The sequence below is a fragment of the Carassius gibelio genome, chromosome B9 (assembly GCF_023724105.1).
Source record: "Carassius gibelio isolate Cgi1373 ecotype wild population from Czech Republic chromosome B9, carGib1.2-hapl.c, whole genome shotgun sequence".
NCBI lineage: Eukaryota > Metazoa > Chordata > Actinopteri > Cypriniformes > Cyprinidae > Carassius > Carassius gibelio.
In genome coordinates this window covers 18,615,129-18,630,770 of record NC_068404.1, presented here as the reverse complement: position 1 = coordinate 18,630,770, position 15,642 = coordinate 18,615,129, and the positions used below count along the sequence as shown (strand labels likewise).

Genomic DNA, 15,642 nt, shown 5'->3' with positions numbered 1-15,642 from the left:
TGTCAGTGGTTGAGATGTGCCCAGCTCACATAGATAGGAAAAAAAGATTTGGACAGGACAGCAATTCTGTGCTCTGATGGGAAACTTTATTTATTTATTTTATTTTAAATATTATACTTACTAAATCTAATAATAAGACAGTAGTAAATGTTTCACCTCGGTTTGTATCTAAAATAATTTTTAGAAATACGTAAAATACGTTGCTGCTAATCTCATAGCTTTCTGTGAGGGCACTATGTCTGATTAATTTAAACAGTTGCGTTGGATTTCATTAATGTAGGCTACTGGATAATTTAGGATTAAATTATATTCCAGTGATAATACAGAGGCAAGGAATAAAGCCCTATTTAAGGTTAATGCATGCTTATAATCACTTTGATTCACGTAAGTATAATCTGTCTTTCACCAATGCACAAAGAACGTCTCTGTATGTTGTATGTAAGCTGTATTTAATCTCTTTTAATGTAAAGCCCCAACAAACACCCCAAACATCTATAAATATTATGCAAGTGCTGTAGAAATAACTTCTGTATGTACATTGTGTACTGCACCATAGGACACTGTAAATTATTTTTAAATAGTTTTTTTTTTGTGTGTGTGTGTGTGACTATAAGCCATTTTGCATGTCCTCATTCATCATTATCATAATTAAGGTACATTGTAATTGAAATACATGTTAAAAAATGAATTAAATGGATATAATTTTTATATTATTAATATAGTTTTTATATATTTGCTCCATTGTGTATTTAAAGAAATAGCTGATCTCCATTTTTTTTCCCTCAGTGCTGTCTAGAAGCAATTGAGATATTACAGAAATTTTATTTTTTCTTCCTACGGGATATCTTGCTTATTAAAGGAATAGTTCATCCAAAAATGAACACAAAATATTATGCTTTTCTAAACTGTTTTTGTCCATATATGTTCATCAACTAAACAACAATGGATGCTATTGACTTTTATTGTATGGAAACATTTTTCAAGATAACTTTAAAAAAAAGTTTTTAAAAGGCATAAGAGTGAGTATATGAAAACATTGATTTTTAGGTGAACAAATATTCCTTTCGTTTTCCCCTTATCACAATTGTACTGTAAAGACAGTACAGAAAATAATATCTGTCGGGTTTGTACTGTACCATAACTTCAGTACATTTATGTTTTACATTTACAAGTTTTCCTCGGGTTTCAGCAATGTCATCCCGATGGGGCTTCTTTAACTGCCAGAGAACGGTATCCCCATGCTTGTGGAGATGGATGGTTTAAATAAGCCCCGTGGTGCAGTTCATATTCCTCTGTGTAGAGGGTTTGACAGATCTGTGTGAGCAACGCTCTGGACCAGAGAAAGGCAAAGTCTGCCTCCCTGGGTGCATGTAAGAGTCCAATTTGAAACAACAAAGAAAAACGATATCTCCTGTTGGAGTCTCCGACTGGAGATCAGCCATATCACTCAGACTCCATCTGTGTTATCTGGGGACAACAAAAGGTTTCAACAGATATGTTGTATTGTGGAATAAAGCTTAATCTTTTTTAATCAAGATGTGCTACTTGTCTCCGCATTAGGGATGAGTGGAAAAAGTGTTCTCTATTTCCTGAGCATTAGAGTGGGAAATCTTCATATCCTTCCTGTATTTTTGGCTATGTGAAATGAAATGCAGGTTTTCAAAGAGTACGGTCCAGCAAATGTCATCCTAGATTTTCATTTGTGATAAAGCACGTATCTCCAAACAGACTGCACGTACTGAATCTGCCAAACAGGCGTATCCGGGGATTAGAGGAAACAGCAAATACTTCATTGAATATTCTGGATATGACAGTTCAATGCAGATATTGGATGGAAGAGAGGAAATAATAATTTACACTTTTACTCTCTCTCACACACAGACAAAAGCACAAATGCACACATTCTCCCACACTGACACAAGCTGTGAATGTGAGGTGGAAGGTGACTCACTATGCTCGCTGGCAGACAGGAATCCCTGCTGGAGGAAAACCCTGTCTGTGAGGGAGACACATGTATGCATACATAAGTTCAGACCAAGCCTGCTATATTTTTAGCTTGAGCCCACAACCCAACAAACATTTTCAGATGATGTTTAAAAATGTGAAATGGACTTTTGCCTGTTTGCTCCCTTTGACGTCACAGCTCATGTACTGTAACTGCAGTATAGTCACTAGTCCAAGCCAAACGACGATGCTGATTTCTCTTTAGGTATTACAGACCTTCTTAAATCACATATTTATTCTAATATGACTGTGCAAACCTTGCTGCAACAATGATTTTGATGATTTTCAATATTTAACGTTATGATTTCATGAGTGATTTGGTTATGCAAATGTTAAGCATCTTGCTAGGTGGTAACCTTCCTTAAATGAAAGTCTATGGATTTTTTTGCATCTGTTTTCTTAGGAAAGATTATAGCACACTTCTTGACATCAAGCTGCACAGTTTGAGGTATTATTCATGTCCACAGAATAAATGATGCAGGACAAGTTGGCCACTGAATAATACTTGGGGATTCCTTTAGCTGACAAAATGCTGTTGTTTACCACACAGATATTTGATGCATTTTTCAATCCCACGATGCAGTTGAAGGCTTAAAGGCAAAATCCATGTTTCTCTCTTAAGGCATTGGACAGTGTGTCATCTACATCTCTGTCAGGCTGACAGCTAGGGAATTGTGTGCCGTGTGACTGCCACAGCCCCGAGTCCTGCTTTCCTGCAGTCTGTCAGCTTGTTAGAGAGACCTCACATCTCCTGGCTAGTCAATAATGACTGCTGGATTACTCCTTTAAGACCAGACTGGCCTCAATTTAAAGATCAACAGCTCTTTGGTGGCCAGTGCTGGCTCACAGGAAGTATATCCATCGAGATCTCCCTCAAGGTCGAGCACTGTGAAGAGTTCTTAGACTGACTTGTGTCTGGGTCATTCACAGAAAACTGTCATTTGTGCAAAAAAAAAAAAAAAAATCAGGATCCTTTTTTTTGGTCATTTGAAAAGGCTACTGTTGAACTTGGGGAAATAATATTTTCTCACCTCAGAATGTAAGAGCCATATTGAGGTATCACCACAGGGCAAAGTTTAGTGGTAATTACATATGGTTTTATTTATTTATTTGTATGATTATGAAGTTTTTGTACAATTACATTACCTTTCAAGTTTAAGGTTAATTCATTTTTTTTATGTTTTTGAAAGAATGTCTTATGCTCACTAAGGCTGCAATTTGATGAAAACCAAATTTTAAACACCTGACTTCAGTTTTAACATATTGCAAAATATAATTTATTCTTGTGATTGCAAAGCTGAATTTTACAGCAGCCATTACTCCGGTCTTCAGTTTCACATGATCCTTGACAAATAGAGTAATATGTTGATTTGGTGCTCAAGTAACATTTCTTATCATAGCTGAAAAGGGTTTTGCTGTGTAGTAGTTTTGTAGAACACAAATGATTTATTTATTTTTTAAAGAACAGCATTTTTTTCCCTTTTTTATTTAATTATTATTATTTATTTTTTTTTTTACAGTTTTTAATGTTTAAAATTTTCCTGTCACTTCTGATTTATTGAATGCCCAATAGCAGGCCAATATATGTACACTGAGTAAACAAAATGAAATACTGATGTAGGCTATAAGAACAAACATCTGTTTGAACCATTATCAGTTGGAGGAAACTTTGTCCAAAAAAGCATTTTTAAAAAATGGAGAAATGCTAGCTGGCTGTTATTCTAATGAAAACATGTATTTAAAAATAAAATTGTTCTATTCTCTGTTCTGTTTGAGTTCAGTTGATTAAATAATGTGACCAAGTTTAGTATCCTGTTAAATATATAAGTACTAAGTCACAGGGACACACATAGTACTCAAATGGCACTGTTTTCAGAGAATGACACTGCTACAGTAAGGTCGTCCTTCTCAGCCCTCAGAACCAACTTGTGCCAGTGTGAACTGGACCACAACAAGCCATTTAATCCTAGTGTCTCTCTGTCCTGAGAGCTTTATGCATGATGTATCACTCAGACAAGAGCAACATAAATACTGCAGACACTGAGATATCCTCAACAGGGAAATAATTGGTTTTTACCAATACTATAGTAGATTTTGGATTCATGCCCTGTCACCTGGTTTGCTTAGAAATGAGGCTTGATTCAAGATTTAGAAAGTATAGTATTAACGGAATTTGCTGTTGGGATTCACATGAATTTTTTTTTTCTCTAGAGTTTCTTAGCAAACACACAAGAGAGCTGAAGCAGGGACACTTAAAGTGCACTCAGAATCTAGGGACATTGCCTTTCATAGAGCTGGTGTTAAAAAAATCTACCACACAGCCGAAAGGTCACTCTCTTCAGGGAGGCTGAACGGAGAGTTTTAAGTGCTTGCGGTTAGACTGCTCTTCAAAAGGCAATGGGCTCTTAGCTATTCATCGTCTAAAAAAAAATCCCTCCATAATCAACAAAGAGATGAACGACAGAGAGGAAGGATTAATAGTAGCACTTAAAAAAATATCTGTTTGAATTGGTAATCTATGGCAAATTCGGCACTGTAAGTCACTGGATCATTCTAGCATTTCATATGCTTCCCCAGGCTTGATATCATGCCAAAGAGCTTGCAAAAGTAGAATAATATGCAAATATGAATATTATTGAGGCAGAAATTAATGGTGTGAATTCTGTCTGTCACCGAAGAGAGTGAACCGTAACACACAAAGTGCTGTGCTTGAAGCTCCACCCTCATCTCAAATTTTAACAGGAACAAGCAAGTTTATCCGATATGCCTCCTTTTGTTTGCAATGAATTTTAGATGGATTACATGAATACAAAACCATCAAAAAGCTTCTTATGGCCCTATCCTATCATTCCTCGTGTGGAGTGAAAAGACACCCATGTCACATGTTGCCAAGAGGCTCATCAGAGCCTGCCGATACAATACATATTTATGGACCATCCATATTTAACAACATCCTTTCTGTTGTTTGGTTGGTTGAGGAAATTCAGTGAAGCTCCTATTATGTAGCTCTCTTTTGATGTTTCAACATGATCAGAGATGTGAGGGAAGCTCTGTCTTTTCAAGATTAGTAGACTTGATTCAGAGGTTAACATTAAACAATTTCCAATTTCTCCCTGTTCACGAGAAATGGTTTGGCAGGCCAGCATGAGGGAGCCAGCCTGACACGTTTTTGCACATCTCACTCGCTTTCTCGGGCTCTGTCTCCCCCTGTCAATTTTTTTGTATTCCTTAATCTTTTTTTACTCTCACTTCTGTCTCTTCACTCCTTCACCCTCCTTCTCTTTCCCCCATCTCTGTTTCCATCTGCTCTCAAAGAGGGATGGGTTGATTATCTGTGTCTGAATTAAACTGCCCTTTCTGGCAGTGGCCAAGGTCAATTACGGCCACACATTCAAAGCAGAATGAAAGCAAGGGGTGAATCGCAGGCGCAGTAGATAGACTTTTCCTTTCAAGCTGCTTTTTTAACCCCTTTTCATCTCATTTTCTTCACCTTAACTGTCATTTTTCAGTCATTTCATCAGTTTCTAGATGCATATTTGGATATTTTTTTAAGCATTCGTTTACATTCGTAGGTTTTTCCATGATAGCCTGGTGAAATGCCAGAGGAATTATATTTTAATTTTTACTTACAGTCCACTAATTATTTCATAGTAATTCTTGAAACATGAACAAAAGATCCAGTGTACATGCATATTCGAATACTAAAAATACTGATGTCTTTCTTTGACAAAATAAAAAGGAAAGGGGAAAAAAACTTAATTGCTAGGCAGGAGCCTTTCAAGCGTTACCATGACTACACGATAGAAAGGTATGTGCTACTTTAATAGTAGGCTGTGAAAAGGAAGAGCTGTCAAGAAAAGAGCATCAGGCAGAAGACAGTTAAAAGCATGGATTGCCTCTTCCTCATTGTATTTGCTGCCAGATATCAAAGTTGGACAGTGTGACACATATCACCTGTCTAATTTGTTGGCTAGGATGCCAAATTAAAGCTTTCATTGTATTGACTGCCGGCTCTCTTTGTGCCGACCCATGGGAGACGTGTGCAGTCAGCAATCAAGTTTAGCAAGCAAAGTAGGCTAAGCCTGCTCAGAAATGTATTCAAAATAGATGTAACACTAAAACAGTTTCTTTATTCAAATTTTTGTATAATAAAGAAGTATCTATTTTATAAGATGTTTGTTTATATATGTTTATTAATTTATATTTATATTTGTATTTTATATTATTTTTAGCACATGTGAGAATTAGGGCTGTCATGATATTAGATTTTTCATATCACGGTTATTGTGGCCGGGGGGGGGGGGGGGACAAAAACAAAGAATTAAATAACAGTTTTAGAAAGACTTAAGATTTATCTTGGAATTGGATCATTTATGAATGATGTCAATATAACCAAATGACTGCACATCTCTGTGATTGGCTGTTTAATTGTTAGAAAATCATTAATTAAATATGAGTCATTAGTGGTTTGTTGTTGTGTTTCTTCCTGCAAGAGAGAAGAGAAGTGATTTTTCTTGTAGGCAGTGTGTTTAGTCAGTCAATTTAGTGTAGTTTTATCATACTAAAGACTTCTAAGTGTCATCAAAGAAGACCAGGCGTTTTTTAAGACACGTCTTTGTGAATCAGGGTCTTTGTACATTCTCTACATCATAGTAATCAATTTCAAAAGAAAAAGCTGCAAAGTTTTTAAGATGAAAGAAAATTTGAAACTCATCTTCAAAATCATTAGTACAAACAAACTTTTTTTTTCTTTTTTTTTTTTTAGGTTGAGTCATTAAGTAAAATAATTAAGTGACTAATTCTGTCTGTGGTCTTGATTCCTCTAATATTAAAATACACTTTACAACACCAAATGCATTGTTCCTTTTTTTTTTAAACATTCAAAAGTATCTTAGTTTTGGCAGAATTAATAAATGTTTATATCGTTCAATGTGTTATGAATTTTAAGACGGTGTGAAAGTTTTTTTTGTGTAAAGTGTAAATTTGTCAACGATACTGATTTACTTTTTGAATAATCTTAACAATATATGAGGAAAAGAAAACCATTAAGACCATAAAAACAGTTGGCTCCCTTTCAAAAAAGTATATTAAATATTAAAGGTGAATAAAGTTAAAGTGGCACATGAGTTTGCTGTAGTTGTCAGATGTGATTAAAGGGATCAGGGCCGTGCACAGACCTTTTGAGGGGCATGTGCTGAAACTGAAAAAAGGCACCCCCCTCCCTTTTTTTTATATCAAGATTATTTAGTAAGCCTGCATAAAAGGAAGAAATGGTCACATCTTCATGACAAATTCATTAACACAAAATAATAGTCTCGAAAGCTTTAGATTTATTCACGATTAATAACAACCATAATAATAATATTAGATAATTAGATAATATAGATAAACAGGGTTTTAAGGGCTTCTTTAAACCTAATTACAACAGCTCTTGTGTACTCCCTCTTTTTTTAAATTGCATTTATAGAGAAAAAAAAAAAACTTGACTCATACATAAACATGTTAACCAAATAATACAAATGAACTTATAAAACCAAACAGAAACCAAAATCTTTTTTATTGAACTTTATGCACTTTTTTTAATGAACTTTGCAAAGAAAAAAAAATTCTCTTTTTTAGCTATTCTGTTTGGTTTTATAAGCTAATTTTTATTATTTGGTTAACATGATTATGAATGACATTGAGAAGAGGGGAAGGTGAGCAATAAGTCAAGTATTTTTGACAAACTTTTTTGAAATATAATTTAAGTAATTATGTCCAACTCAATTCCAGATTATAAGAAACTATAGCCATACCGTTGCTATAAAATATCCAACATGTATCTGCCTACCTGGCAAAAATTTGATACTGTGGTGGACCAGGGACGTTGGTCTCTTGAAGGTCTCTTATTCACTACACTTTACCTAAAATAAGCCAGCAATGAAAAAATAAATAAAAATAGTGTGAAAAGTACAGTTGCAGTAAAAAGCAGTTCTGAAGGATCACGTGACACTGAAAAGTACTGAACTGGAGTAATGTTGCTGAAAATTCAGCTTTGATCACAAAAATAAATTACATTTTAAAATATATTCAAATAGAACAGAATAGTTATTTACAATTTTATTACACAATATTACTGTTTTTGCTGTATTTTGGATCAAATAAATGAAGCCTTGGAATGAATCATGAATTACATTCTGCATGATAAAATATTAATTTCACAGTGATCTTCTGTAAAAAAATAAATAAATTAGTTACTACTACATTACTGTAGTAAAACCATGTTTTACTACATTTTCTACATGTGAGGCCAAGCGGAGAGTATACCATAACATGATTAGCCTAAATGTTAATAAATTAAGTGTATCAGCAATCATAAATCAAAGAAGAAATTTCTTAAAAATATATGTTATCTAGGTGACAAGGATCACTCATCGCTTTGTGTAAGTTCCAGTATGAAACAGCTCGGGGGCGCACCTGTTATGATTTTCTGATGGTAAAAACAAATTATATGTTGTTGTATTACTTATCAATATATAGTTTTTGACCAGCGAATGTGTGCAAATGTTTTTTTTTTTTTGTCTCTCATTAAAACGGCAACGCCGCCTGCCGCTGCCAGCATCACATTACATTTTCATCTACAGGTTACAAACTAGTTACTGTATATAGACGGAGCGCTCAGTTTTATTAAAGACAAAATGCTACTGTATGCACAGGCTTTTTAAGTGTTGGCTATGTATTGGCTATGACTAGATGGCAAATGCTAGCCCTCTCTTTCAGGCGACGTCACGTGTCTCAGTCAGTGAGTCAGTCAGACATCAAATAAATAAAATATGAGCCTTTATAGACATAGTGTTTAGTAGTACTTATACAAACAACAAGATATTTATTTACCCTTCGCAAAACTTTGTTCAGCTCAGCTGTTGTCTACTGTGCGGCTGCTGTGGAACTTCAGTTGATTCAATGAATATAGAGGGGGCGGAGTTATCAGCTTACTGACAGCTTGAGGATCGAATAAGATTTACACAAGCTCGTTTTAAGAACTTTAATTTGCTAAATATTTGTAAAACAGACAGAAAGACGTAAAGGGTGACCAATAGCACTGATAAAAAAAAAATAAAAAAATACACCAAAAAAGGGCACTTCGGAGTGTAAGGGCAAATAGGGCATGTGCTCTGCACAGGTTGAGCCCTACCTGTGCACGTGCCTGAAAGGGATCATATGATGCAATTTAACTTTTTCCTTTCTCTTTGGATTGTTACAAGCTCTTGGTGCATAATCTGTAAAATTGCAAAGACTAAAGTCTCAAATCCAAAGAGATATTCTTTTTAAAAATTAAGATTTGTCCACGCCCTCCTAAAACGTCTCATTCAAACATGCCCCCACATGTCTACGGCACGATGTAGGAAGATTTGCATAACGCCGTCCAAATGTTCACACATTCCTAACTCTAGCCACCGGCCTTTCCTCAGTCTAGCCGCTGGCCGTTCCTCACCCTCACCATGCATACATGGTTTTTATATTTACGTGGCACGAAATGCCATGCAATGCATAAAAAGTCATTATTATCAGTAATTATGTCCCCACTGGATGCAATGATTGCCTCGTTTGTAATGGGTTTTTATTGTTTTGGTCCTGTGCACTGGTGTTCTGACCGGGACATGTTATAACAGTATGGTGAGGGTGTAACATTTTCTTCACATGCTTGAGGCATTCGGCCAAGTAAAACTCACTGGATAGCTGGCCAATCAGCGTAAACCTCGCTTTTCAGACCGATGAGCTTTTTAAAAAAATGACACATTTCAGGAAGGCGGGGCATAGAGGAGAAACAATAACGTACAGTATGTGAAAAAATAATGTTTTTTTTTTTTTTTACCTTAAACCACATAAACACATTTCATTACACCAAATACACAAAATAATGTTCTTTTTAGCAATATCATATGACCCCATTAACATTATATCTATATCTATATCTATCTATCTATCTATCTATCTTTCTATCTATCTATCTATCTATATATATATATATATGTATGTATGTATGTATATATATATATATATATATGTATGTATGTATATATATATATATATATATATATATATATATATATATATAAAAGCAGACATGTCAAAATTTCTATAGAGATATCTCTCATGTTACTTCGCTGAGTATTTGAGTAGAGTTACAGTTCATTTTAATGATGTGTTTCTAAATGAAGATCACCGCAGACAGCACACTGTTTTCTTTATTTTGTAAATGCACTAAGTTTTGTTGTTATTATGCGTGTATACAAATAAGAGTAGACCCTTTACAGATTCGGTTGATTGTATGGTATGTATTGCTCTTATCCGTACGATCAAAACTGAAACTGTAATTTAAGTTATTTTCAGGGTTATCAGGAGAAGATGCCTCCACAGTGTTAACTAAAGTGTTTCAATAATGTTGAATGTTACGGGGCTGATTATTGCAAATGCATATCCCAGCATGATCTGGTTAAACAGTTTTTATTTATTTCTTTTTAGCTAAGGTTTGGCTTATGCTATGGTGGGGCTTTCTTAATGATTGCATTCTTAAAAATATATCCTGTTCATAAAATAAAAAAATATCACAATATATTGCTTTGCTTACAGTACTTGCAGTGTATTGCAATATATTGTACCGCAACCCATGTATCGCGATACGTATCGTATCGCCAGATTCTTGCTGATACACAGCTCTAGATGGTAGGATCTGGTTTGTTTTAAGGCCCTTGGTTAGCATGCAGTCAATGAAGTAAGCTGTTAGTGTTTAATCAAGGGTGCATGAGAGCCCTCCAAAACACATCCAAGTTCAACTCCCTTACATAATGCAATTTCATCCCATTTATTCTGCCACTGCATCTGAATAACATGCCACTTAGTCTTCACTCATTTTCTAACCAAGTACCTTGTCATGGGTTGACAAGAAACGATTTAACAGAGAAATAATAGGCAGGAAGGAGATCTGTGGAAATGCTTTTCTCTCAGCTGAAAATAAAACAATAGGGCTCCAATTTTGCTCAATTTAGCACCTTTGTAGTAATATTCATCTGACTATTGCTGGTCCTTAAAATCTTTTTGAAAAGAGACTGGAAGAAAGTGGATTCAACTTTTATTAATATATATTATAGGGGGTTTTAATTGTTTGATTAACTGTCCTTTTAAAATATAGGATATATTAAATCTCACATTCAACAGTATTATTTTCACAAGAAGGTACTTTAGGAAGTGCTTTGCTGTAAAATCTGCCTCATTTTTCAGTGAGAAGGAACTTTTAGAACAAACACATATTTATCTGTTTAGAACTTCTAGAAACTAGAAGCTTTATTCAGATATGAGTTCTATAATGTGTAGTTTAATGATGGGTGTTACTGGAACTTAAAGATTTATAAATGATAGTTTTGGTGCTATTTACCAATAGAGAGAAGTGCTCCAGGATTTCAAGTTATTGGAGTTATTGAATTGACAGCAAGCCTGGAAGATTTAATCAATGCAGCAATTCGCAGGGTAACGCAACATACACACAGTGTTTACAGATGGCACCAAATAATGGGTCATACAGTGGAGATGAAATGGCTCTCACTGGCTAAATTAAGTCATGATGCGCTGCAATATTTACATTAAATCAGTCATAATATATATATGGCGCATAATGTGAAGCTAATACAGTTTGCTACTGAACATAGTGAGTCTGTTTTTAGTCAATCTTTAAATGTGAATTGTTGTTATAATGTTTTTATTCTCATTTGTAAGTCACTTTGGATAAAAGCATCAACTTAATGACTAAATGTAAATGTGAATGTAATGGGTATTTTAATTATTTTAGTGATAATGCAATGTGACGTTCAACATAAGTTTAAAAATAAATGAAACAGAACCACACCACTGAATAACACTTGAATTACCTTCATTCTTTAAGATCTCTGTTTCACAACACTGTGTGACAGCTGTGCCATTTTTATTATAATCGATTGATTAATCTGTTGGAGTCTTATCTTCTGGAAAAGGAAGTGTGAGCTGTTTAGGAAAATATGGGACATTTTAATCAGATTTATGGCTTGACAATCAGACAATGTTCCTTTGAACTCTCAGATTTTGAGAAATTATTTTTAGATTTAATATTTACAGATAATGTTTACGACTCCTGCTAGATAAACAGTCTGGCATGATCCCATGACTTTTGAAGTGAACTGCAAAATGAAATTTCGTGGAGCCAAATGAAGTGTGGGGGTATACAGCATGCCCACAATTTCCTCCGACTTTTTAGGTGTGGAATCAGATGTACTGAAAAGATGCTAAAGAAGTGGTTGGAATGTCCTCTTGCTAAAGTGTGGATTGTGGAATGTGCAATTGGATATGGATATTTAAAGAAAATAATAGACTAAGCATGGCTGAGCATGGCACCTAAAATGAAGGTGAAAGTAGAGATTAATTTGTCATGAGCGAATATCACATTTTGTCTTGGGGCCAATTATTTTGTCTGTATGCTCATTCAGGTATCAGCACACAGACCCGCAGTGTCTGCCTACAGATTAGACCTCAGGCGTATCACCATGCATACAGAGTAATAGGAAAATGTACAGGAATTTGAATGTTATTTTAAGTATTTTAAGTTTGCTGTTTCTATTCTGTTAATTAAATGTACCAAAACTCCAAATCCCAATGTACTGTCTGTCCAACTGTATAAACATAGAAATTATACAAGTTATTCAGAGTGGACACCATATTTAGTGAATGAATGGAAACATCTTTAAATACATTTCAGTTATTCATTTGAAATTGTTGTGAAAATTTACCAAACCTTTTTTTTTACTCAAAATCCCACACAGAATTTCCCACCGCTTTTGTGTGATGCCATCCTCTTGTGTCTCCCTTTCTTACAGGAACTGTTTACGCCAGAATGCAAGTTTAAAGAGTCCGTGTTTGAAAACTACTATGTGATCTACTCATCCATGCTGTATAGGCAGCAGGAGTCGGGGAGAGCATGGTTCCTTGGCTTAAATAAAGATGGCCAGGCCATGAAGGGGAACCGGGTGAAGAAAACTAAACCAGCTGCTCACTTCCTGCCCAAGCCATTAGAAGGTAAAGTGTGCTCTGAAAGCCTCAAGAGAACAGTTAACATCCAGGTCACTGTGACACTGGCAGAATGGTAATGAAGTGCATAAGACCCTGAAAGATCTGCTTTTGCTTGATGCCTTTTTAGACTTTTTCTCAAATGGTTTACGCATTTTTTCTTCAAACTAAGGTCAAGGTTTTCAAAACAAGAAACACAGGCATCCAAATGCTTTTCCAAAACAGGTTGTACATTTTCATTGTGTTAATACAAATGGCAACATACATTTTTTATCGTGAACCCACACATGAAAAATCTGCAGTCCAAGGTTCAGGTTTTCAAAGCATGCAATACTCAAAACATCAGAGATGGAGAGGTAGGAAAAGATAAGAGAGGATAGGAAAAAAAGATAAAGATGAGAGTAAGAGTGGAGGAGGAAGACAGATGATGGGAGAGGACTGGGAGAGGATGTAGGATGAGGAGAGGAGAGGAGGAGGACATTGAAAGAGTTGAGGAAAGAGCAAGAGGAAATGATGTAAGAAGAGGATGAGAAGAGAGGAAGAGGACAGCAGTTTCAAATGAGATGAGAGACAGCCTAATTGACACTGAATCATAGTTTCCTGATAGAGGCCAGACAGAGTTCAGCATAATTTGAGCAGATCTACATTGACTCAAGAAAAGAGTGAGAAATGTCATTGGTCAGTGATGACCCATCATCACCATCTGTGCTGTGCTCTCATGGGGCTGTACAACAACCATGCCAGGTGTGAATTGAATATCTTCACCATTACTTCCTTAGATACAGAGCTTGAGATGATGTGGAAAATACTACATATATATATATACAGGTGCATCTCAATAAATTAGAATGTCGTGGAAAAGTTAATTTATTTCAGTAATTCAACTCTCATTTTTTTTTTTTTTTTTTTATTGTGATGATTTTGGCCCACATTTAACAAATCCAACCATTCAATCTTGTGTGTGTGTTTGTGTGTATATATATATATATATATACATACATACAAACAAACAAACACACACACACACACTCTGTTAAAAGACATTCACAGGCATAAGTTTGACTTGCACAATGTTTGCATGTTGTTTGTATGATATCCACTGGCTCGCCTTCATGGTTCAACAGAAGAAGCCTATTTCCAATATTGCAATGCATCCACGTTACAACCCGAGTAGTCATGTTTCATGGACACACTCTTGGCCCTTCCTGTAACAATGAGCTGAAACATGGCAAATAAACCCAAATAATTCACAACTTTTTTATTACGGTAATATTCTCTTTATAGTTTTATGTTTATGACATTCCCAATTATAGTTATTAATGTTGTGCTGAAGCTGTTCAAGCTATATGTGAAGAGCTGGATGAACACCGGTAAACTGGTGCTGCCAGCTTATTCAACACAGGGAAACGCATCATATATTCAGATATGTATTCAATATAAATATAATATTACAACTTAAGAACATACAAAAAGTCCAAATAATATTACCAACCCAATATTACAATGTACAATTGCACAAAAGACTGTAAATGCACAAGTGAACTTAACTGTGCTAGTAGTGTGGATCCATTGTGGATGCACTCTTCCCTTAACAACGCGCTAAAACATGGGCGAACAAAGATTCCCTTACATCATTTTACGGTAGTTAATAATATCATTATAATATGACTGACTTACCCTGCACATGTTGCAGTTCACGGTATTTTCCTTTTCAAAGTGTTTCCAATGATATTTAAAGCAATTAAAAACCATCATGGTGGACAGTACGCATCTGAAGTATCTCTGCAGGAAGTAATGTATTAATTATCGGCTCTAAGATATCGGCCAAAATTGTCTTATCGGTTATCCTAACGATAACAGAAACATTTACATTTATCAGCCGATAATGATATGGTGGCTGATATATTGTGCATCCCTAATATTTAATGCAATTAACTGAGGGGCATGGCTAGGGTTGGCCACCCCACTCACAACTGCTGCTTCTGTCACCTTTTCTCTTGACAAGAAATGCATTTATACAGTCGCAGAACAACTGAGAATGGGAGACATTCAAGAAACATGGAAAAAAAGGAGGAAAATAACTTTTATAGCTTCATCTGTATTTAATTTAGAATTTAGTGTTTGATAACTTCAATTTCAATGTCTTTATATTTCTGCTGAAAGGCACAGGTAAATATGACATTAATTATAATGGGTTTATGTGAAAACTGTTCTAAGTTCACTTAAATTAGAAGTTTTCATATTATTTCCTTTGTTAAATGTGTTACTTAGAAATAATGCAGCACTCATTATGCAGCTTTGCTTAAACAAGTCAATTAAAAAAAAAAAAAAAGTTTCTCTCAGTTGAGAAACACTGATCATCAAAATAGTAATCAGGGTTGTTGACTGTGTTCTGGGTAAAATCCATATTTTTCAAACACTGTATGATTTTGGAACATAACAGGATGTCTAGACTGCTCTTTTCCATGACAGTGAAAAAAAAAACACACAAACAAACATTTGGCCTTATATCCCTGTTATCTGAATACATAATGATTTACAACTCAATAAACATTATTTCACAGC

The 15,642-nt window shown here is 35.0% G+C and overlaps 1 protein-coding gene across 3 annotated transcripts in view; it reads left to right on the top strand.

Annotated features, from left to right (window-relative positions):
* LOC127965201 (fibroblast growth factor 14) overlaps nt 1-15,642 on the top strand; it is a 116,716-nt gene that overhangs the window by 97,559 nt on the left and 3,515 nt on the right. For all 3 annotated transcript variants that reach the window (XM_052565866.1, XM_052565867.1, XM_052565865.1), the window contains exon 4: nt 12,888-13,086. In XM_052565866.1, the coding sequence (XP_052421826.1) occupies nt 12,888-13,086 (199 nt within the window). The remainder of the gene's footprint in view (nt 1-12,887; nt 13,087-15,642) is intronic.